Source organism: Leptonychotes weddellii, chromosome 10 (genome assembly GCF_054177405.1).
Source record: "Leptonychotes weddellii isolate Sample4059 chromosome 10, ASM5417740v2, whole genome shotgun sequence".
Taxonomy (NCBI): Eukaryota; Metazoa; Chordata; class Mammalia; order Carnivora; family Phocidae; genus Leptonychotes; species Leptonychotes weddellii.
This window is the reverse complement of record NC_138378.1, coordinates 19,844,126-19,865,854: the sequence shown is the minus strand read 5'-3', so window position 1 is coordinate 19,865,854 and position 21,729 is coordinate 19,844,126. Positions and strand designations below refer to the sequence as shown.

Sequence of the window (21,729 nt, the reverse complement as noted above, 5' to 3'; positions counted from 1 at the left end):
TAATGCAATATATGTTAAGAAAAAAAAGAAGAAGAAGAAGATAGCAGGAGGGGAAGAATGAAGCGGGGGAAATCGGGAGGGGTAGACGAACCATGAGAGACGATGGACTCTGAAAAACAAACTGAGGGTTCTAGAGGGGAGGGGGGTGGGAGGATGGGTTAGCCTGGTGGTGGGTATTGAGGAGGGCACGTTCTGCATGAAGCACTGGGTGTTATGCACAAACAATGAATCATGGAACACTTCATCTAAAACTAATGATGTAATGTATGGGGATTAACATAAGAATAAAAAATTAATTAATTAATTAATTAATTAAAAAGAAAAAAAATAAAAAAAATTAAAAAGTCACTCAGGAAAAAAAAAAAAAGTCACTCAGGGGGTGCCTGGGTGGCTCAGTTGGTTAAGAGACAGACTCTTGATTTCAGCTCAGGTCATGATCTCAAGGTCATGGGATCGAGCTCCCCCCACATCCCCCACAACACGCTCAGCGGGGAGTATGCTTGAGATTCTCTCTCTCCCTCTGCCCCTGTGCTCTAATAAATAAATAAAATCTTTAAAAAAACTTTTCAAAGATTTTATTTATTTATTTGACAGAGAGAGTGGCAGTCAGAGGGAGAGTGAGAAGCAGTCTCCCCACTGAGCAGGGAGTCCGACATGGGGATTGATCCCAGGACCCTGGGATCGTGACCTGAGCTGAAGGCAGACGCTTAACCGACTGAGCCGCTCAGGCACCCCTTATATTTTTTTTTAAATAAATTTTAAAAGTCATTCAGTTAGGGGCGCCTGGGTGGCTCAGTCAGTTAAACGTCTGCCTTCAGCTCGGGTCATGATCCCAGAGTCCTGGGATCGAGCCCCACGTCGGGCTTCCTGCTCAGCGGGGAGTCTGCTTCTCCCTCTCCCTCTGCCTACCGCTCTGCCTACTTGTGCTCACTCTCTCTGTGTCAAATAAATAAATAAAATCTTTAAAAAAAAAAGAAAAAAATATATAAGTCATTCAGTTAGATGCATGAGTCTATTGAACACTCCTTCCCATGAGACGGATGATTTATTAGTGTATAAAACCACACTTAGGTTGCCTTTGACTTTTCAAGTTCAACAAGTATTTTTTGAGAATGCTCCCAGGTGTTTGAATACATCCTTCCCTAGCCCCCCACCTCTCATACCCATCCCTGAAGGTGAGAACCACTGACCTAATCCAAGCCCCCACCTCGCTGAAGGTGGGGGAGAAAGGTCCCACAGCAAATCCATAGCTGACCTGGGGCCAGTTCTTGACCAAGCTCTTGATATAGTTCCCAAGACTTGGGAAGGAAAAAATGTGCCTTCCTTGATGAGGGCCAGAGTGGAGGGAGCACAGTGGTTCTCAACCCCGGGCGCACATCAGAATTAGCTGGGGGAAATTAAACAAAAAAATGCTGATCCTCCAGGTCCCAGAGATTCTGCTATAACTGGTCCAGGGTGGGTCCCAGGCATCGGTATTTTTAAACAGCTTCCCAGGTTGATTCTATTGCGCAGCCCAGGCTGGAACCAGAGAGCCAGGGAAATGAACTCCAGCTGGGGTCTGAAGTATATCTTGGAGCCCAATCAAATCCTAAAGAGACCTTTTGAAATTCAAATGAGGCAGGAAGACAGAGGCTGATATTTCAGATGCTGGGTGCCAAGAGCGAAGAGCCAGTATTTGAGAAGGGCTGATCTGGGATCTTTCAAAATTGAGGAGGAGAAGGTAGGAAATGGGGTGATGCCACAAAACAGGTTCCCCTCACAAACAGCCCCTCCCACAAATGGCGCCTGGGAAGGGGTTGCTCAGAGGGACACATGGGCATGGAGTGAGTGGTGAGGTGGGGGCTCTGGGGACAGCTGGTCAGGCTTGCAGATCCAGGGCTGGCTTAGCACAAGCTGAGGGGTAAGGGTGGCCTCAGCTGGGAGCTGAACTCTGGCAACCCCACAACACTGAGTTTATGATCCTGGGCGAACCCCTTCCTCTCCCTACAAAATTGAGCCGCTTCAGGTGACCACAGCCTCTTCAAGCACTGCAGACTCCCTGGAGAGAGGAAATGGGGTGACAGGGGGCCAGCGCACTAGGAGGTCCCAGCCACCACATATAAAGGAATGAAATCATATAAAGCCTTTTTACAAAGGACGGAGGGGAGTGAGATTTCCGGACATGGTGAAGTCTCTGAGACATCTTGGTAAGGAAAAGAAGGAACTCGCGCAACAAAACCCACAACCCAAATGTCCACCAACTGATAAATGGACAAACAAAATGTGGTATATCCACACGAGGGAATATCGCTCAGCCACCGAAAAAAATGAAGTACTCATACTTGATACCACATGTATCTTGAAAATGTTCATGCTAAGTGAAAGAAGCCAGTCACAAAAGGCCACACAATGTAGGATACCATTTACATAAAATGTCCATAATAGGCAAATCCATAATGGCAGAAAGTAGATTAGTGGTTGCCCAGGGGCTGGGCAAGGCCGCGGAGTGGCTGGGGAGTGACTGTTGATGGGCTTGGGGTTTCTTGTTGGGGTGATGAAAATGTTCTGGACCGAGAAAGTGGTGAAGGTTGTACAACTCTGAATATTCTACAAAACCACTGAACTGTATACTTTAGAAAGACAAACTTTATCGCATGTGAATTATATCTCAATAAAGCTGTTATTAAAAAAAAAAACCTAGAGCATGTTACCATTGTTACAGAAATAAGGGGTGTGCGTGGGTATGTGGGTGTGTGTGTGTGGGTGTGTGTGTGTGCATGCACACAGGCTGGGGAAGGTCTGAAGAATATATTATCAGGCTGTTCACAATGGGAATACAGCAAACTTACACTTGGCCTACTTCTTCCCCCACATTTTTGGGGGGTGGGGTGGGACATAGTTCTCCAGCTTTTCCTTTAAAATTTTTTTCATTACAAAATTTTCTAAAAATTAATATACAAAAATATATTCTCACTATAAATCTACACCACGCTGACAAATCAGAAGCGCCCCCCCCCCACCACCGCCAGCCATTCTCCTCCCCACCCTGAGGGTGACCACAGCTGACAGCCAGCTGGAGCTCCTTCTCAACCTTTGGCTCTGTGTTTAAAATACTGAAATAGATGGGGCTCTTTTAGACTTTCTTTCCTTCCTATGTTTACTTGACTCTGTGATCTTTGATTTTTATAATAAGCACCTTAGGCAGAAGAAAACCGCAAACATCCAGCATTTTTAAAAAGTTTGTGTTCATGCTACATTATTCTACATGTTACAGAAACCATGGATACAATACAATCCCATCTTCATTTTCTAAAAATACATAGAGAAATACACATTGTGTGAACATAGAGAAAAGCCTAAAAAGATACAAACCAACTTGCTAACCATGGGTTAAGCTGAGTCAGGAGCAGAATTGAGGGGGGTGGTTAAGAGAGGCTTCCCTCTTCTTTTTTATGTAGGGTTATTATTTCTATTATTTTTTGGATAACACATTCACATTGTTCAAACTTCAAAACCACAAAAATGGGGGAAGGGGGGCCAAGTGGGGGAAGGGGAGTGAGACACCTAGGCTTTCAGTTATGGAATGAATAGGTCTCAGGGATGAAAGGTACAGCATAGGGAATACAGTCAATAGGGTTGCCTGGAGACAGATGGTAGCTACACTTACGGTGAGCACAGCATAATGTGTAGACTTGTTGAATCACTATGTCGTACACCTGAAACCAATGTCACGTTGTGTGTCAACTACACTTCAAAAAAAAAAAAAAATCACAAAAAGGAATACAGTGAACCCAAGTCCCCAGTTTTCCTGCCGGAGACAAACCAATACACCTGGAGTCTGACATACGCATCCTTAGGGGTAGGCTGGGCCTGCACTGATGTGCTTTTGTAGTGATATTTTTGCTTCACTGAGCTTCTGTTAGGGGAAAAAAAAATGCATATAGACCTATACATTTCAATACGTGTGTGCATATAAATAGAAAAATGTATTGGAAGTATACGCCCCTCCCAAATAATAATTTGATAATTACTCAGAGTAACTTCCTCTGAAAACTGGATTACAGGTGAATTTTTCCTCCTTATCACTTACTTGTATTTTTTTCTATTAGTCTTCCTCTATTAAGCCTATATATAACCTGTCGGGTGGAGGGGGAAAATCATAGTGAGATGTTTTTAATATACTTTCCCAAGAAAAGTCACTGGACACCTTTCCAACCGGCAGAGAGGAAGCTCTGAGAGCCATGAACCTCCCCAGGAAGGGAGGGCAGTAGGCAGCGAAGAGGGGCCAGAGCAGCAAACCCTTTCAGGACCAGAGTAACTCCAGCCTTTTCTGGTTGGAACTGACCCCCGCCCCCGCATTCTAGTTGGTGTCTGGGACCGCCCTGCGCTGTCCCCCCATCTAAGCCATTTGGGCTCCCACACCACCCTTCAGCTCTGGAGGGAAAACAAGGCAGGCTCACAGAGCACAAAGACCTCCTCCCCTCTGCAGGACAGCAGCTGGCCAGGCAGCCTGGGGGGCTGCGGTGCCCCTCCAGGGAGCCAGGGCCTGTCAGAGCCCCTTGGTAGAGCCCCCAGGGGCAGATGTTCTGGCCCCAGGCCTCAGGAGAGTGGGAAGGAAGGGGCAGGGCAGGGCGGTCCCAGACACCAACAAGAATGCCGGTTGCTAAGTGCCAGACCCCAAGGGCACATTCTTTGGCCTGGCACACATCAGGGGCTTCCCCACCTACCAGCAACTCACAAGGCCACCTTTGAGCAGCCAGGGTGGCGCCTCTAAGCATCCTTGGTCTAACAGCTCCTAGTAGGAGCAGGAGCTATGGCCTCCCTTGTCCTTCCCTAGGAGACTGGTAGATCGTGTCCCCCGCACATCCAGCACGCACAGAGATGCTGCCTGAGCACAGCTCTGCAGGGGCCCCCTGCGCTCAAACACCTTCCCTGCTTCCGTCCTGCCAGGGAACAAAGACCAACCTTCAAGGAATAGAATGAACCTGCTGCCAAAACAGCCGGGCAGAGTCTCACCAAATATGGAGGGGATGTTTGAAAGGGTCTCACTGAAAACACAGCCTGTGCTGTGTGTCCACAATTTACTCTAGAGGGGACCTGGGATGGGGGTGCGTCTCGAAGACTGAGGCATTCTTCCTCCAGAGCAGCTGAAGCAGCTAGAGCCGAGTGGCCCGGGCTAAGGGGAGATCATCTGGGGGGAGGAAGCAAAGACTGGTTTATTTTTTTTTTTTTAAGATTTTACTTATTTATTTGACAGAGAGAGACACAGCGAGAGAGGGAACACAAGCAGGGGGAGTGGGAGAGGGAGAAGCAGGCTCCACGCAGAGCAGGGAGCCCGACGCAGAACTTGATCCCAGGACCCTGGGATCATGACCTGAGCCGAAGGCAGTCGCTTAACCGACTGAGCCACCCAGGCGCCCACAAAGACTGGTTTAGACGTGAGCCCCAAATCAGAAGTCACTGGGGCACACACTGACAATTGCAGGCATGACATGCGATGTAAATGCTCCTTCCACGGGCAAGAGGCAGCCTGACACGGATCGCACCTTGCTAAGCACTTCACCTGCTTGTCTCTGAAAAGCAGGGATTCGTAGTCCTGTCTTATAAGTGAACAAACTGAGCCCTGGAACAGTTACACGATTTGCCCAGCAGCACAGTCATTGGCAAGTGAGCAGCAAGGCCAGCATTCAAACTCAGGCCCGTGTGACTCCAAATTCGAGTTTCCCCTAAACCACACAAACCACAGCCCGGCTGCATCAGATGACACCACCAGCAGAACCAAGATTTGAACCTGGGTGATCTGATGCCAAGGTCGGCACCCTGCCTACCCCATCGGAGTGGGAATCAGGACAAGAAGCCCGCGCTAGAGACGGAGGGACTCACTCCCTGACATGAGCAGCCCCTTTGGAGGTTCTGAAAACACAGCAGGGCCCTAGGGAGGTACCTGGATAGGGTGAAGAGGGTGGGGCGGCACCTAAGAGTCAGGGTGACTTTGGGAGATAGAGAGTCCTGGGTTAGAATCCCATCTTTGTCTTTCCCCAGTCCCATCTCTATGCAGCAGTCCACTCCTTGGTATACACCCAAGAGAACCGAACACAGATGAACATTCAAAACCTGTATGCAAATGTACACAGCAGCATCACTCAGACTAGTCAGAAGGTGGAAACAACCCAAATGTCCATCAACTGATGAGTGGACAAACAAAATGTCTATCCACACAATGGATTATTATTTGACCATTAAAAGGAATGAAGTACTGGGCTGCCTGGGTGGCTCAGTTGGTTAAGTGTCTGCCTTCGGCTCGGGTCATGATCCCAGGGTCCTGGGATCGAGTCCCACATCGGGCTCCCTGCTCGGCAGGAAGCCTACTTCTCCCTCTCCCTGACGCTCGCTCTCTCTCTCTGACAAATAAATAAAATCTTTTCAAAAAATTTTTTAAAAAAAGTAATGAGTACTGACACATGCTTCAACATAGATGAACCTTGAAAACCTGATGCTGTGTGAAAGAAGCCAGTCACAAAAAAATCACATATTGCAGGATTCCATTTGTATGAAATGTCCAGAATAGGCAAATCCACAGAGACAGAGTGTAGATTAGCAGTTGCCAGGGGCTGGAGGGCAGGGGGAATGGGGAGTGACTGCTAACAGGTACAGGGTTTCTTTCAGGGACAATGGAAACAGTCTAGATTTAGATCATGATGATGGACATACAACACTACGAATATATTAAAAACCATTACATTTGACATTTTAACATGGTGACTTTAATAGGATGTGAATTATATCGCAATTAAAATACTGTCGAGAAGCATACCACCTATAAAATGAGGATAACAACACTAGGCATGTTGGGAGGCTGTTGGTTTCACAGCACGAGGAGGTATACCAAATGCTTGGTGTGGTGCCTGGTACAGAGCCAGCACTCAGACCCAGCAGCTATATTCTAATACATCACGTCAACACTCATGTTGGCTTTCTGCCTAAAACACAAGAACGGGGGACTGATACTGGACGAGGGGGAGGCTGGTGTTACGATTCTTGAACTGCAGCCCAGCTGCCCAACAGAACCACCGCAGAGGGCAGCTGGGGCCGGCCACCCTCCCTTCTCTACAGTGAAGAGCGATCGCCATGGCAACCACATCAGCTCAGGCCAGGGGCTCCTGTTCCCAGCTGGGTGACAGGATCGCCACAGCAACCTGTCAGGATGGCAAAGGCAGATCTGGATGATGGGACTCCAGCAGCTCTGGCAGAACTGCTAAGGGACCCTCATCTCCATGGAAACGATGTCAGGAAGGAGGAGGGGGAGAAGGCGATCAGCAAAGAAACACAGGGCCACACCCCCTTGCCTGGATCCTGAGACACCAAGGGGCATGCCAGGGAGGGCCAGACCTGCCTTGCTGACATCGCCTTCCTAGGGGAAGTGAACTAGTGTTTCTTGAGCACCTACTGTGTGCCTGGCACCACAAAGGGCTGTACACATGCTTGACTACATTTCAAATTTCACAAATAATCCCCCCACCAAAACCCACCTAACTACAGCATTCATTAAAAGAATACAAAGCAAAGTCATTTCCCCCATGCTATTCCCATCTCTCACTCCTTAGTTCAGTGGATTTTCCTCCACACCTTTGCTATACATTTGCACATATACATGCCCCAAAACCAGTCTGTTCTGTATGCCTTTTCAAAATAATTAGTGGGATTGCACGATACATATACATATATATGTGTGTGTGTGTGTGTATGTATCTCTCTTTCTTTTCCTATTAGAGATCTTTCAGCATCAGTATTTATATATCTACCTTATTCTTTTTTTTTTTTTTTAAGATTTTATTTATTTATTTGACAGAGAGAGAGATAGCGAGAGCAGGAACACAAGCAGGGGGAGTGGGAGAGGGAGAAGCAGGCTTCCTGCCGAGCAGGGAGCCTGATGTGGGACTCGACCCCAGGACCCTGGGATCATGACCTGAGCCGAAGGCAGACGCTTAACGACTGAGCCACCCAGGCGCCCCCTTATTCTTTTTTTTAACTGTGCTAAAGTATACATAACATGAAATTTACCATTTCTAGTCACTTTCAAGTATATATTTCAGTGGCATTAGGTGCATTCACTTTGTCAAACAACCACTATTCATCTCTAGAACTTTTTTATTATCCTAAACTGAAACTCTATACCCACTGAATACCAATTCCCCACTCCCTCCTCTCTCCAGCACCTGGCGACCTCTGCCCTGCTTTCTGTCTCTGTGAATTTGGACTACCCTAAGTATGTCCTATACGTGGAACCATATACTACTGGTCCATTGGGGGCTGGCTTATTTCACTTAGCATCATGTCTTCAAGGTTCATCCATGGTGCAGCATGTGTCAGAATTTCATTCCTTCTCAAAGCTTACCAAGAGTCCACTGTATATATATATATACATTGATGGATATTTGGGTTGCTTCTACCTTTTGCCTATTATGAATAATGCTGCTTGGAACAGAGGGGTACAAATATCTGTTCATGTCCCTGCTTTCCATTCCTTGGGGCATAAATCCCAAAGTGGAACTCCTGGCTCATATAATAATTGCATGTTTAATTTGTTCAGGAATTGCCATACTACTTTATTCTTTTTAACTTCTTCATAGTGTTTTATGGTTACCCAAGCTTATTGCTGGTCATAAACAACCTCGTGACCTGGGTACTGTTATTATCCCGATGTCACAGATGAAGAAACGGAGACTTAGAGGGGACACGGCTTTGGGATCTCAGCCACATCTCTGCCAAGAAAGGGGGGGTGAAGTCCGGCAAGCTGTCCCCCTCTGGGCCTCAGTTTCCTCTCCTTTACAATAGAAACACGCTGAGTTTGAGGCACCTGGGTGGCTCAGTCGGTTAAGTGTCTGACTCTTGATTTGGGCTTGGGTCATAATCTCTGGGTCCTAAGATTGAGCTCTGCATGTGCTCAGTGAGGAGTCTGCTTCTCTCCCTGTCCCTCTGCCCCTCCCCCTGCTCATGCACACTCTCTCTCTCTCAATTAAATAAGTTAATCTTTAAAGAACAAAAAAGAAACATGCTAAGCTTTAAGGCACTCTCTGAAACTGTCTCCCCTTTCCACTATCAAGGGTGGCAACAATGAGATGTGTGAAGACAGCCCCCTGTGCCGTGGGCCAGGCCACGGGGGTGGGGGTGGGGGTTGGCAGGAGGCTGCCTGAGAGAGGGGGCCTCCCACCCAGCCCTGTAGCAGAGCAGGGCCCCACGGCAGCCCTTAGCAGCAAATGCCCCCTGTCTCTACACTGAGAAGCCATTGGCACGTCACACCAACATGCCCAGGAGGAAGGGCAGCCGGAGGACTGTTCTGGCTTCAGGGCTGCGGTGTCTCAGGCCTGGAACACTGGCACGCCTGCCCTCGGGGAAGGTGAGGAATGCCCTAGAACAACGTGCAATCCTAGGATACCCTCGTGAGCAGCCAGATAGCTGAGGTCCAGCTGTGCCTCTGTGGTCAGAAGCCACCCGGGGCTGGCTGGAACACAGACCCCTGATTTCTGGAGGATTCCAGCCCCTAGGGGTCACCTAGGCTGACGGCTTTCAAGAGGCATTCTGCGAGCCCACTGGGCCCTGTGTGACCTTGAGGACATCCCTCCTTCTCTCAGGGGCTGTTTCCTCATCCATAAAATGGCTATAATCACAACCTCACTGGGCCTTTATGGAAATTGTCGAGGTAAAGTGTCTAGCACGGTACCTAACATGCTGCACTCCCAACACATAGCAGAAGGCAAGTGGAAGGACTCGTATGAGCAAAGACAAGCTAGTGCCTGGGGCCACATTCAGGAAGCGTCTAACGTCCTAAAATCTGTGTTGAGAGGCTGGCGGGAGCCTGGCCAGAGGCCCGGCCCCAGCACTGCCTTCACACCAAATGCAGCCCCTAAAGCATGTGCACACAAGTTATCCCAGCTAGTCCTCACAACACTCAGGGCATCATTGTCCCGTTCTGTAGGTGAGGAAACTGAGGCAGAGGGCCCGGCCCCACGCTGGATACCGTGGAATGCTTCCTTAGTTAATCCTCCCACGGCTGCGGTTCTTTGGTGGATGACTGTCTCCTTCACTGGCCTGTGGGCTCCTTGAGGACAGGAACCAGTGTCTTCCACTCACCACTGTGTCCTCAGGGTCGGCACACAGAGTATACAGTGGTGCTCAGGAAATGTGTGCTGCGGGGATGAACACGTGACAAAGACAGCTCCACCAGGGACGCATAACCGTGCAGACACAGCGGTTCAGAGCCCCGGCGCACGGCCCCCTGCCCCGGCCTGGCCCTGCCTGGGACGGAGGGGCCCTCACCTCTCTCGGCCGTTCCAGCTCCGTCTGCAGCACCTGCTTGGCCAGCTCGGTCTCGATGAGCCGCTGCCGAAGCTCCTCGTTCTCCTCCTCCAGCCGCGCCCGTTTCTTCTCCACCGCCTCGAGCTCCTTATGCAGCCGCACGGAGATGTCCTTAGAGACCTGAGCAAGGGTGGGTGATGAGCAGGGAACCCCACCTGCCCCCCGCTTTGGCTGCAGAGCCACCCCCCAGCAGACAGTGTTTCTCACCACCCCCACTTAGATGAGGAAACCGAGGCACAGAGAAGTCAGTAGAGGGTACGGGGTCACACAGCCAGGAAACAGCAGAAGCAAAACCCAAACCCAGGCACCCCGTGCTCCCAATGTCTACATCACAGTTCAGTCCCCAGGAAGCTGGAAAGGCCCTGCCTGTTCTTCGCAAGGCCCTTTCAATTATCCAGCGCAGTCGGTGTTTCCAATTCTCACAAGAGCCTGAGGCAGGGCCAGAAGCTCATTTTAAAGGGAGGGAAGTGAGCTGGCGTGGAAACCAGAGCAAGATGGGCAGCCCCAGAGCCATCTGAATCCCACTGCTGCCAGGGACCAGCACGGGATCCTGGGCAAACCATCTCCCGACTCTGTGCCTCAGTCTCCTTAACTGCAAAATGGATGCAATAATAGCAGCAACCTCATGGGCCCCGCAGGAGGACCGAATCAGCTATGGCACAAAAAGCCTGGGCCCTGGGCCAGCACAGTTGAGTGCCGGGGGAGTGGTCATGCCGAAGCTCAGAGAGGGGCCTGACTTGCTGGAGGTCATGGGGTGACCCCGAGGCTGGTTTTCAATTGTCTGGGACATAGAACATGCTCTAAATGACAAAGGCTGGGCGCGTGTCCAAGTCATCCGTACAGAAAGGAACTAACAGAGCTGCAAACGTCAATCCTGGTGCCAGGGCTCTGCAGCAGAGCACCCCATTTCCTCGAGGACACCCTGGGGGTCAAAGGCCAGGAAAGGGGAGCCTCTGGGGATGCGGAAGGCCCTTCTGAGCTGGTAAATCACAACTATCATCTGTTGACTACCTACCGTGTGCCAGATTCATTTACCCCAATTCTGTCTGAGGCTCACAGCCTAAGTGACCTGACTCGGGGTCATGCCTAGCCAGGGGGACCCGAGCTGGGGGGAGCCCCTGGGATTTGCCCGAGAGGCCAACGTGGTCAGAGGCTCTGGAGGGGTCCGAGGGCTTTGCCCACAAGAGGTATGTGAGGGGCAGACAGCCCAGCACCCCATGCCTGCCAGTCTCGGAAATGGCCATGGCACCTCCTCCACGCCGGAAGGGAAGAGGGCCCTCCCTGGCTCTTCCCTCTGCCTGGGCCCAGGCCCAGCTCGGCACGGACCCGTTGGCAGTATGAGAGGCAGGCCAGGAAAAACAACGGCCAGAAAGGGAATTCGGCGCTGCCTCCCCCACCGTCTGTTGCCCACTGCCGCTCTCTGCCTCTGAGGATCCCCAAGGACAGCCGGGATCTATCCCCCATCCACAAACCCCTCAATAGCAGAACAAGGACTTGGCAGGCAGGGAGAGCTAGACTGAGTATGACTCCAGCGCTCTCTGTGTGGACACCCACGACAAGTTTATTGACACATTCGAAGTCTCGGTGTGGTCACTGGTAAGTGGAATGGAGACAGCCCACTCCCAGGAGCCACTGTGAGGAACACATGACGTAGTCCCTGGGCTGGTGGTTGGAACATCAAGAAATACAACTTTTTAATGCACTGCCAGGATCACTGCTTCACCTCTGTGCACTGGTTTTACTGGACTGGGCCTCACTCTTGAGTTTGGGGTCAAGGATTTTGCTGGAAGTGTTCAGCCCCAGGCTCTTGGCTGTGGTCTCCAGGTTGGGGCTATTAAGTCACCCAGAAAGTCCCTGCCCTGATCAATACTCCATTCATTCATTCATTCATTTATTCGTTCATCCTGTTGGGACCGTGGGGCAGGAGCGGTGGGGCACAGAGATGAAGGCCCCAGACCATGCCTGGGCTCCTTCACCTCCCTGTGTCCCAGTAGCAGCGCATGGTCTGGCACATGCTAGTGCCCAGGAAATGCTGGTTGGAGAACAAACAAATCCAAGGTTCCAAAAAGGGAAAAGAGAGGGAGGTGAAGGGGCGAATGCCTGAAATATGGGGAGATGCACCTCTCCTAACTTGACGAGGGGGATGCTCCCCTCTACCAGCACCCCACCCACCGTCCAGGGAGGGCTGTGTCCCTGACTGACGTGAGGGCTTCTCTCCTAACTGCGCTCCCACTTGGGGCCAGCTCCTCTCCATCTGAGGGGTCGCTCCATCCCCACCATGGCCTCGACCTGGTAGGCAACACTCCCCCTCAAGAAGTCATGATCCGTGGATTCCTGGGTCCTCTTGGGTTCATAAATGACTCTATTGATTTCATCCCTTCCATGAGTCCCCAGGCTCCTTCCACCCCATTCTCCATATGATCGCCTTCCCCATTTGTCCCCCACCCCCAAGGGTTGCTATGTCAAGAAAGCCCAACCCCAGGCAGCTTACAGGATTGCAGTGGGAACAAAAGAGCCCTTAATTTCAGATCCCACAGAACCCTGTGCCCCCTTTAGAGGAAGAGCACGGTAGCCTGGAGGGCAGGAGTCTGGTGGCCTCCGCCCGTCCCTTCCTCTCTCTCAGTGGCCCTGGGTGCTCTTGCCTCTCATGGGTGACTTACAGAATCGGCTCTCACTTCCTGACACCACATGCCTTTCATTCCCTCGAGAAACGCTTTGTTATTACCATTCTGAGGTGCAGAAAGGAAAGGTCACTTGCCCAAGGGCACACGGCTAGGAAGCTACAGAAACAAGGTCTGAAATCAGGTGGGTCAACTCTAGAGTCCTGCTCTCAACCTGACCCTGTTGTTGGCCCGAAGCCTGAAGACATTATGTTAATATCGGTACTAAAAGTATTAATAATAAGCCCAGCAGAGGGTTCACGGTGTCACATGCTCACAGGGCCCCACCTGCTTGTCTCATTTCATCGTCTTACGATCCTCCCAACTACTCCCAGGGCAGGGGGGCTGAGATACTCCGGGAGGTGAAGCAGCTGCAGCTTCTGGACACCGGGGCAAATCCCCAAAGCACAAACAATGCGTTCAGCCATGAGGTCACTGTTTACAGCACTGAGGCCTGGCTCCTGCCAAATGCAACCAGCAGCCTCCAGGCCACGGTCCCCCTCACATCAGGTCTCTCAGCCTCCCTGTCACTGTCACTGAATCCTCAGGGAGGGGGAATGGGAGGTGGGGCCTGGGAATCTGCACTGTGGACAAGCCCTCCAGGGGATTCTTATCCACGCAGGCAGGCTGAGATTCTGGCCTCCCCTTCTCTGCCCTTGCCCCAGCCACTTGCCCTACGAGTGCCTTCTAGGATCTTCTGAACAGTAACACTGCAACCAACATTTGCTCCTTTGCCGGGTGAACACCCGGTGCCGGATTTTGTGGCCAGCACTCTCTTTACATGAGCCATTCCGTTTTATCCTCGCAAAAATCTCTCTAGGTAGAATCTAGTTTTATCTCCCTTTTCCACAAGGGGTGTGAAGCAGCTTTCTGAAGGTCACGCACCAAGCAAGTGGGAGAGCAGGTCTCTGCACCGCCACCACCCTGCCCTCCTCATGTATGTTCCCACTGAGGCTCTGTGGGGCCTGCAGGCTGTGAGGACCACAGACAGTGAGAGAGCCTGGGGGAGAGGGATACCAAGGTGTTACTCATGGCGCCCTCACCAATAACCTACCTGCTCGACAAAACCACTGGAACTGCAAAAGCCCTATAGATTTGGCTGCTCTCAGCCCCATATTTAACAGAAGGGGAAACTGAGGCCCCAAGAGGTGGCCCCAAGCCAGTCCCAGGGTGGGCCAAGGAGCTGGCAGAGCAAGTCAGAGAGTCCCCAGGGATACCCAGCTCTGAGGTCCCCTCCCCAGCTGGGCCCATCAAGCCCCCCCAGGAGACACCACAATTCTGAGAACCCCCAAAGTGACTGAGAACAAGTCCAGCACGTGGGGAGGATGTGGCGGCCAGAGGCATCCAGCCCGGGCCTGCAGGGATGAGCTCAGCGCTCCAGCTGCAGGGGCGGGGAGAAGAGGGGGAGAAGGGGGCAAGGTGGACGCTGATTGGCTAGTTCAAATCCCAACAGAAGGGGCGGCTTCCCTGCCCCGGGAGCCGAGAGACCCCCTCCGACATGCACACCAGCTGCTCTGGCTCCTCCCACTGAGGCGCTGGCTAGCCGGCCCAGTCGGTCCTCCCCCGCCCCGCCCCCCAATCTCTGTAAGGCTGACTCTTTGGTGTCCCGGCCCCAAAGCCCCAGCCACCCAGGCCCCAACTCTGCTTCGTCTGAGCTTCTCCAGCTCTTCCCCACCCCACGCCCTGTCCATCCAGTGCCTGGAGTTGGAGTATCTGTGCAAACACCTATCCCGGGGGCTGCCGGTCAGGTAGCTTTGGCCTGGGAGACACACCCCTTCTGAGCTCAGTTTCCTCATCTGCACAGCCGACCTCTAATCCCAACTGCGCCCCCGTAAAGACAATGGGAAATGCGAGCCTGCCTGTGGCCCGCTGGCACTCAGGGTTTACCTCCCGGCCCTTACAGAGAGGCTCTCTCCCCGCCCCAGCATTCCTCCTCCCCAGTCCCGGCTCAGGCCCTCTTCTCCCTCAGGCCTGGGTTCAGAAGTCACCCCTGCAGGAAGAGCCCCCAGGCTGCATCCCCACCCCCAGCTCCTACACCCCCTGCTCACACTAGGGTGAGTTCTGAGAGCCGGGGACTGGGCACACAGACAGGCAGGGGTCGGCTCTTCCTGGAGGGCCCTCCTGCCAGCCTCCAGCCCATCAGCAGGGAGGGAGGCCAGGCCAGGCACAGGAGGCTGATAAGCCTGCACTGTAACCACTACACACTGAGTGTCATGTGACCTTGGACAGGTGGGTCCTTCCTTTCTCTGAGCCTCACTTTCCTCATCCAGAAAATGGGACTAATAACAGCTAACATTTTTGAGGGTTTACAGTGACATCTTACCTGTATTATCTCTTCTAACCCTCAGAGAACCTCGCTGCTGTGACACCCATTTTACAGGTGAAGAAACTGAAACTTAGGTGACTTGCTCAAAATCTCAAAATTAGGGCACTTTGGAGTCCAGATTTAAACCAGCCCTATCCAACTCCAGGCCTTCACTACGCTCCTTAGCACAATAAAGAAACCTCCACAGGGGCGCCTGGGTGGCTCAGCCCCCTTAAGCCTCCAATTCTTGATCTCAGCTCAGCTCTTGATCTCAGGGTTGTGAGTTCAAGCCCTGCATTGGGCTCCACGCTGGGCGTGGAGCCTACTTAAAAATAAGATAAAATAAAAAAATTTTTAAAAACCCCAAGAAGCTGGGGCGCCTGGGTGGCTCAGCCATTAAGTGTCTGCCTTCGGCTCAGGTCATGATCTCAGGGTCCTGGGATCGAGCCCCACATCGGGCTCCCTGCTCAGCGGGAAGCCTGCTTCTCCCTCTCCCACTCCCCCTGCTTGTGTTCCCTCTCTCGCTGTGTCTCTCTCTGTCAAATAAATAAATAAAATCTTAAAAAATAAAAAAATAAAAATAAATAAAAATAAAAACCCCAAGAACCCTCCCCAGACGGTGCATGGACAACTCAGAGTCCAGCATGTGGTTGACACTCGGAGTGGCTGCTTTGAGTAGGATGCATATTTATGATATTACCTTGGGGCACCCCTGTCAGTTCGCCAGGGATCCCCACTTTACAGATGAGGAAGCTGAGGCCCAGAGAGGTGGAGTAACTTGCTCAAGGACACACAAGGAGCAAGCTGACCTGGGCTCGACCGGGGCTTGGGGGGGAGGCCTGGTGCTTACCTTGACGTCCTGCTCCAGCCCACGGATGAGCTCCCCATCCACCTGGCCCGTCTGTGCGGCTCGGAGGCTGCGGCGCTCGGCCTTGCGCAGACGGTACTGCAGAATGCGGCAGGTCTTGCTGGCCTGGTCCAGCTGCTGCCGCAGCTCCTGCAGCTGGTACACATCCTCCTCCATGTAGACGTCCCGCATCTCCAGCATCTCGGCCCGAAGCTCCTCGATCTCGTCCTGCAGGGGGACGGGGCGGTCAGGTCACCACCGGGCCCCGTGGCAGTGGCCTGAGGCCTGAATGCAGGCCACACCCAACACTCTCCTAGGCTGAATAACGGCCCCCCAAAGACATCCGTGTCCTCGTTCTCAGAACCTGTGACTATGTTACCTTACACGGCAAAAGGGACTTTGTGAAGGAGATGAAGGTAAGGATCCCAAGATTGGGAGATGTTCCTGTATTCTATCTGGGCAGCCCAACGTAATGACATGGGTTCTTGTAAGAGGGAGGCAAGAGGATCAAAGTAGGACGTGACGTGACAGAGCAGAGGTCAGAGGGACATGCGCTGAAGATGGAGGACGGGTCACGAAGTGGAGAATACAGGCCACGTCCAGAAGCTGGAAAAGGGAGTAGATCCTCCCCCAGAGCCCCGCCATGTGGCCTCACCAACATAGCCCTGCCAACACCTTGATTTTCAGACTTCGAACCTCCAGAATGCTAAGATAATAATCTGGGATTGTGGGCGCCTGGGTGGCTCAGTCGTTAAAGCGTCTGCCTTCGGCTCAGGTCATGATCCCAGAGTCCTGGGATCGAGTCCCACATCAGGTTCCCTGCTCTGCGGGAGGCCTGCTTCTCCCTCTCCCACTCCCGCTGCTTGTGTTCCTGCTCTTGCTATCTCTGTCTCTGTCAAATAAATAAATAAAATCTTTAAAAAAAAAAAAAAATCTGGGATTGTTTGAAGCCACTCGATTTCCGGTGATTTGTCGCAGGAGCAATAGGGAAACTAACCGCTCTGGGGAAGCAGGACAGGCTCATTCAACAAGCATTCATGGGCACCAACTCTGTGCCAGGCCCCGTGCCAAGCACGGGGGGTGGGAAGGGACAGTACTGACCAAGACTGACTGGGCCCCTTCTGTATCTTCTGCACGGAGCCCCAGATCTCACTAGGGAGACACATGATAAACCAACAAATTAAAAAATCCAAATAAATGGCGAGAAACAAAAACCCCCACACCTAGGTAACATGCTACAGCACTGGGGAAAGGCTGTGTCCCAGGGCATGGTCGGGGTGGCCGTCTCCAAAGAAGGGACATCTGAGCTGAGGGAAGAAGGAACAGCCATGCAGCCAGCCAGCCAGGGAGAGATGACTCTAGGCAGAGGGTCTGGTGTGTGCAAAGGCTAATAGGCAGGACAGAGCCCAGTGTGTCAGAATATAGCAAGGTGGCCAGGGTAGCTAGAGGAGGGTGGGCTGAGGCCAGGCAAACATTCAGAGATTGGCCTTGAAGGGCCAAGAAGAAGTTGGGTTTGGGTTTTAAGTGGAGGGTGCTGGGGGATGACCTCACTTCCTCAGGGCAGCTCCTGACCACCTCCGTCACCAGCTCCCAAATGTCCCTCACTTCCCCTTTGTCACCATGAGCATATCTAAATTTTCTATTTAAGAGTTTGTCTCCCCTCTGGGAGTGTGTGTGGGGCACTACCCCACATCTACCCTGATCCCTGCTGTATCCCCCACACCCAGCATTGGCCTAGCACCCCACAGACTCCCAACAAACATTAACTGAATGAGTATACCATGTGCAGTTAGATAAACAACCACAAAAAAGACATACCAACCTGAAACAATCATTAGACAGACAGATTGTAAGGGGGTGAGTGAGGAACCCAGCAGGAGAAACGGATAATTATTATATCTAATAACAAATGTGAAAACTGAGTCACAAATAGAAATAATATCTACTCTTAGTATGACTGAATGAATTAAACAAGATGGTATACTAAAAAGAGAAACTGAGGGACGCCTGGGTGGCTCAGTTGGTTCAGTGTCTGCCTTTGGCTCGGGTCATGATCCCCCGGTCCTGGGATCGAGTCCCGCATCGGGCTCCTTGCTCAGCGGGGAGTCTGCTTCTCCTTCTGCCTGCCACTCCCCCTGCTCGTGGTCTCTCTCTCTCTCTCTCTGTGGCAAATAAATAAATAAATAAATAAATAAATAAATGAAGCTTTAAAAAAATAAAAATAAATGAAAAGAGAAATTGAGTCACAGGGGAGGAATGATCTGCCAAAGGCATCCCTGAGGAGCCAGAGGAAACACCCAAGGGTGGTGCTGATGGGGGCAGGGAGGTGGGTCCAAGAAGCAAAAAAAAAACAACTCTGCAGGCCCTTGAGAGGGGCCACAATCCAGAGTGTGTTCACCAGCCCCTCTGTGCCTTCCTTTCCCCAAAGAAATTGGGTGGCTCCCTCTGGGAGCATGGCCTGAGGTTGTCCAGTGTCCCCTGGAGACTGGGTCGGTCAGTTTAATTCAGGAGCAGGGTTAGGAAGCAGGCCAGTTCTTAATGTGAAAGCTCATTCGTCTGTTTGACTCCCGCGGACTACTTCTCACATGGTCCTGAACTCAGGAGAGGAAGACAGAGGGGACAAGGATCTGTTTCTCCCAATGACATACTGTCCCGTTCCCACCGTCAACCCAAGGACTAAATCCCCACTTGCCACCACGGCCTCTCCTCTAGGGGTGGCTTCAGCAGCAACCCGCAAAGTGGATGATTCTGCCTACACCAGCTCAGAGGAAGGGTTCCCTCACCAGGACCCCATCTCCACCTCCATCCCAGTATACACACAGACTCACTGCCACCATGCCAAGTGGACAGAACTAAAAGTGGAAAAAGAGGAAGTGGGACAGTCAATGATCACACCAGTCCAAAGAAATGAGGAAGTGAGGTGTCCACACTCCATTTCAGCTGGTGGATTAAGGAAGCATAAAGGAAACGGCACTCAGGAAGTACGGGCCAGTCAGCTAAACCCAAAGTAAGCCAGCCTCCAGATGAGCCTGTATTCAAATCCCCACCCTGCTATTTCCTAATATCTCACTTATTCTCACTGCAGTCACGCTAACAGGTGATGGGGAGGATATGGAGGTCTAAGTGGACCTGAAGCTCAGGATGAACCAAGGGGAAGGGCAGAGAACATTAAAGCTCATAATGTTAGGCTACGTTAATAGATGTATGACATTTAAGTCATGGGAGGTGACATCGCTCAACACAGGACCACATCCAGAGCACTGGAGTCAATTTGGGGGGACCATTTATTTTGTTAACTTTTAAATAACTGATTTTTCTATTTATAAAAGTAAACCATGATCACAGAAACAGTTTTGAAAGTACAGAAACTTAAATCACTCATAATTCCTCCCCCTGGTCCTAAGTCACACTGGCTCTCGAACTGTGGTCCCTGGACCAGTAGCATATAACCATCACTGGGGAACTTGTCAGAAATTCTCATGCCTCAACTGAGACCCGCTGAATCAGAAACTCTGGGAGCAGGCCCCCCAAGTGACTCTAAGGCAGGGGGTTTCCTTCCAGTCTTTTTCCTAAAAGGGCAAGAGCCATCTGTGGCAGGACCACAAGACCAGGGCCTGACACAGAGCAGAGCCTCAACAAGCATCTATTGAACAAGTGAATGAATCAATGATCTTTCTCACATGAGCAGCTGGCTCCCCAGGGCCTGCCCTGGACCACAGTCAGTTTCTAAAAATGCAGGATGTTGCATTCACGCCAGCTCCATCTCCCCATGGGGCTAAGGAGGGGGGCCCAGGCCCATGCGGGCTCGTCCCAGCTGCAAGGCAGAATGCGGGTCAGCCCCTCCTGGCACGGCCCATGCAGGAGGGCGAGTCCACAAAGGCAGGCTTGTGGCCCGCATGGGCCGGGTCGGCTGGGACTCGGGCAGCCCGGGCTGGTGAATGCAGGACCCAGGCAGGGTCCTGAGGTGGGGTCAGGGAAAGGGGCTGCTAGGCCCTTGGGACGGGACCCTGGGGGGCAGGACCTTGCTTCACTCCAGAGGTTCTTTTTTTTAAAGATTTTATTTATTTATTTGACAGAGAGAGACACAGTAAGAGAGGGAACACAAGCAGGGGAAGTGGGAGTGGGAGAAGCAGGCTTCCTGAGGAGCAGGGAGCCCAATGCGGGACTCGATCCCAGGACCCTGGGATCATGACCTGAGCCGAAGGCAGACGCCTAACGACTGAGCCACCCAGGCGCCCCATCACTCCAGAGGTTCTTAGACCCCACTGAACCTCCAAATCTCCCAGGGCTGCTCAGTCCTCCAGTCCCAGCCCCTGGCCCTAAAAAGCCCTCCGGTGACAGTCTGACCCAACGGACAGAGCTTGGAGAGAGGGAGGGGAGCCCGGCCTTCTCAGCTCCTTCACAGACAGCTCAGGGCCCTTGTTGCTCCTCCCCTCCCTCCCAAACCCCTCAACCGTGTGCAAGTGGGAGGGAGGGGACAAACTCCACTGGACTCCACAGGCCCAGTGGCTATACAGAAAGGTTGTTGGAGACCCCCCCAACACCGGTAGGGGAACCCCAAACCTCACTCTCCCCTGCAGATAGGAAAAGGCCAGCAGTGCCCTGGGGGCCCTGATTCTCAATCCCACAGTCAGAAAGGCCAGCCTAAAGAAGCCGGGGAAAGGTGCTCAGACCAGGCATGGCCTGCCAGCCCCTCGACAGCCCTCCATCCCCTCTGCCACTCCTTCAAGCTGACTGTCTCCTCCCCTTGAAGCTGACCCTCATTATTTAACATGGACAGAGAAGGGGGGTGCGGGCAGGGATAGAGAATAGGAACGGGGCACCCTGCCTACTGCCAGAGCAGTCTTCACTGAAAATGTTTATTTTGCTCTGATTACAGAGGTCATTCCTGTTTATCGGAGATAACTTGAAAAAAAAAGGTCACTTTCTGTCTCCTCCACTCTTTCCCACTGGCTTCTGCAATAGGTGCAGTCCCTTACCTTGGAATCCAAACTGTCCCTGGTCTCCTCCCTGTTTCTGCCCCCCACCCCTGCCCCTGCATCCTCTGGCCCCCACATCCAGATATCTCAGGGCACCTGGCTGGCTCAGTCAGCAGAGCATGCGACTCGGTCTCGGGGTCATGAGCTTGAGCCCCACGTTGGGTGTAGAGGTTAGTTAAAAATAAAATCTTGGAGACGCCTGGGTGGCTCAGTTGGTTGGGCAACTGCCTTCGGCTCAGGTCACGATCCTGGAGTCCCGGGATCGAGTCCCGCATCGGGCTCCCTGCTCGGCGGGGAGTCTGCTTCTCCCTCTGACCCTCTCCCCTCTCATGCTCTCTCTCTCTCATTCTCTCTCTCAAATAAATAAATAAAAAATATTTTTAAAATTAAAAAATAAAAAATAAATAAAATAAAATCTTGGGGGGCACCTGGGTGGCTCAGTTGGTTAAGCGACTGCCTTCGGCTCAGGTCATGATCCTGGAGTCCCAGGATCGAGTCCCGCATTGGGCTCCCCGCTCAGCAGGGAGTCTGCTTCTCATGCTCTCTGTCTCTCATTCTCTCTCTCTCAAATAAATAAATAAAATCTTAAAAAATAAAATAAAA

The 21,729-nt window shown here is 51.9% G+C and overlaps 1 protein-coding gene across 3 annotated transcripts in view; it reads right to left on the bottom strand.

Annotated features, from left to right (window-relative positions):
• MTCL2 (microtubule crosslinking factor 2) overlaps nucleotides 1–21,729 on the bottom strand; it is a 68,423-nt gene that overhangs the window by 32,521 nt on the left and 14,173 nt on the right. For all 3 annotated transcript variants that reach the window (XM_081832821.1, XM_081832822.1, XM_081832823.1), the window contains exons 2-3: nucleotides 16,151–16,375; nucleotides 10,297–10,455 (exon numbers count right to left, since the gene is read on the bottom strand). In XM_081832821.1, the coding sequence (XP_081688947.1) occupies nucleotides 10,297–10,455; nucleotides 16,151–16,375 (384 nt within the window). The remainder of the gene's footprint in view (nucleotides 1–10,296; nucleotides 10,456–16,150; nucleotides 16,376–21,729) is intronic.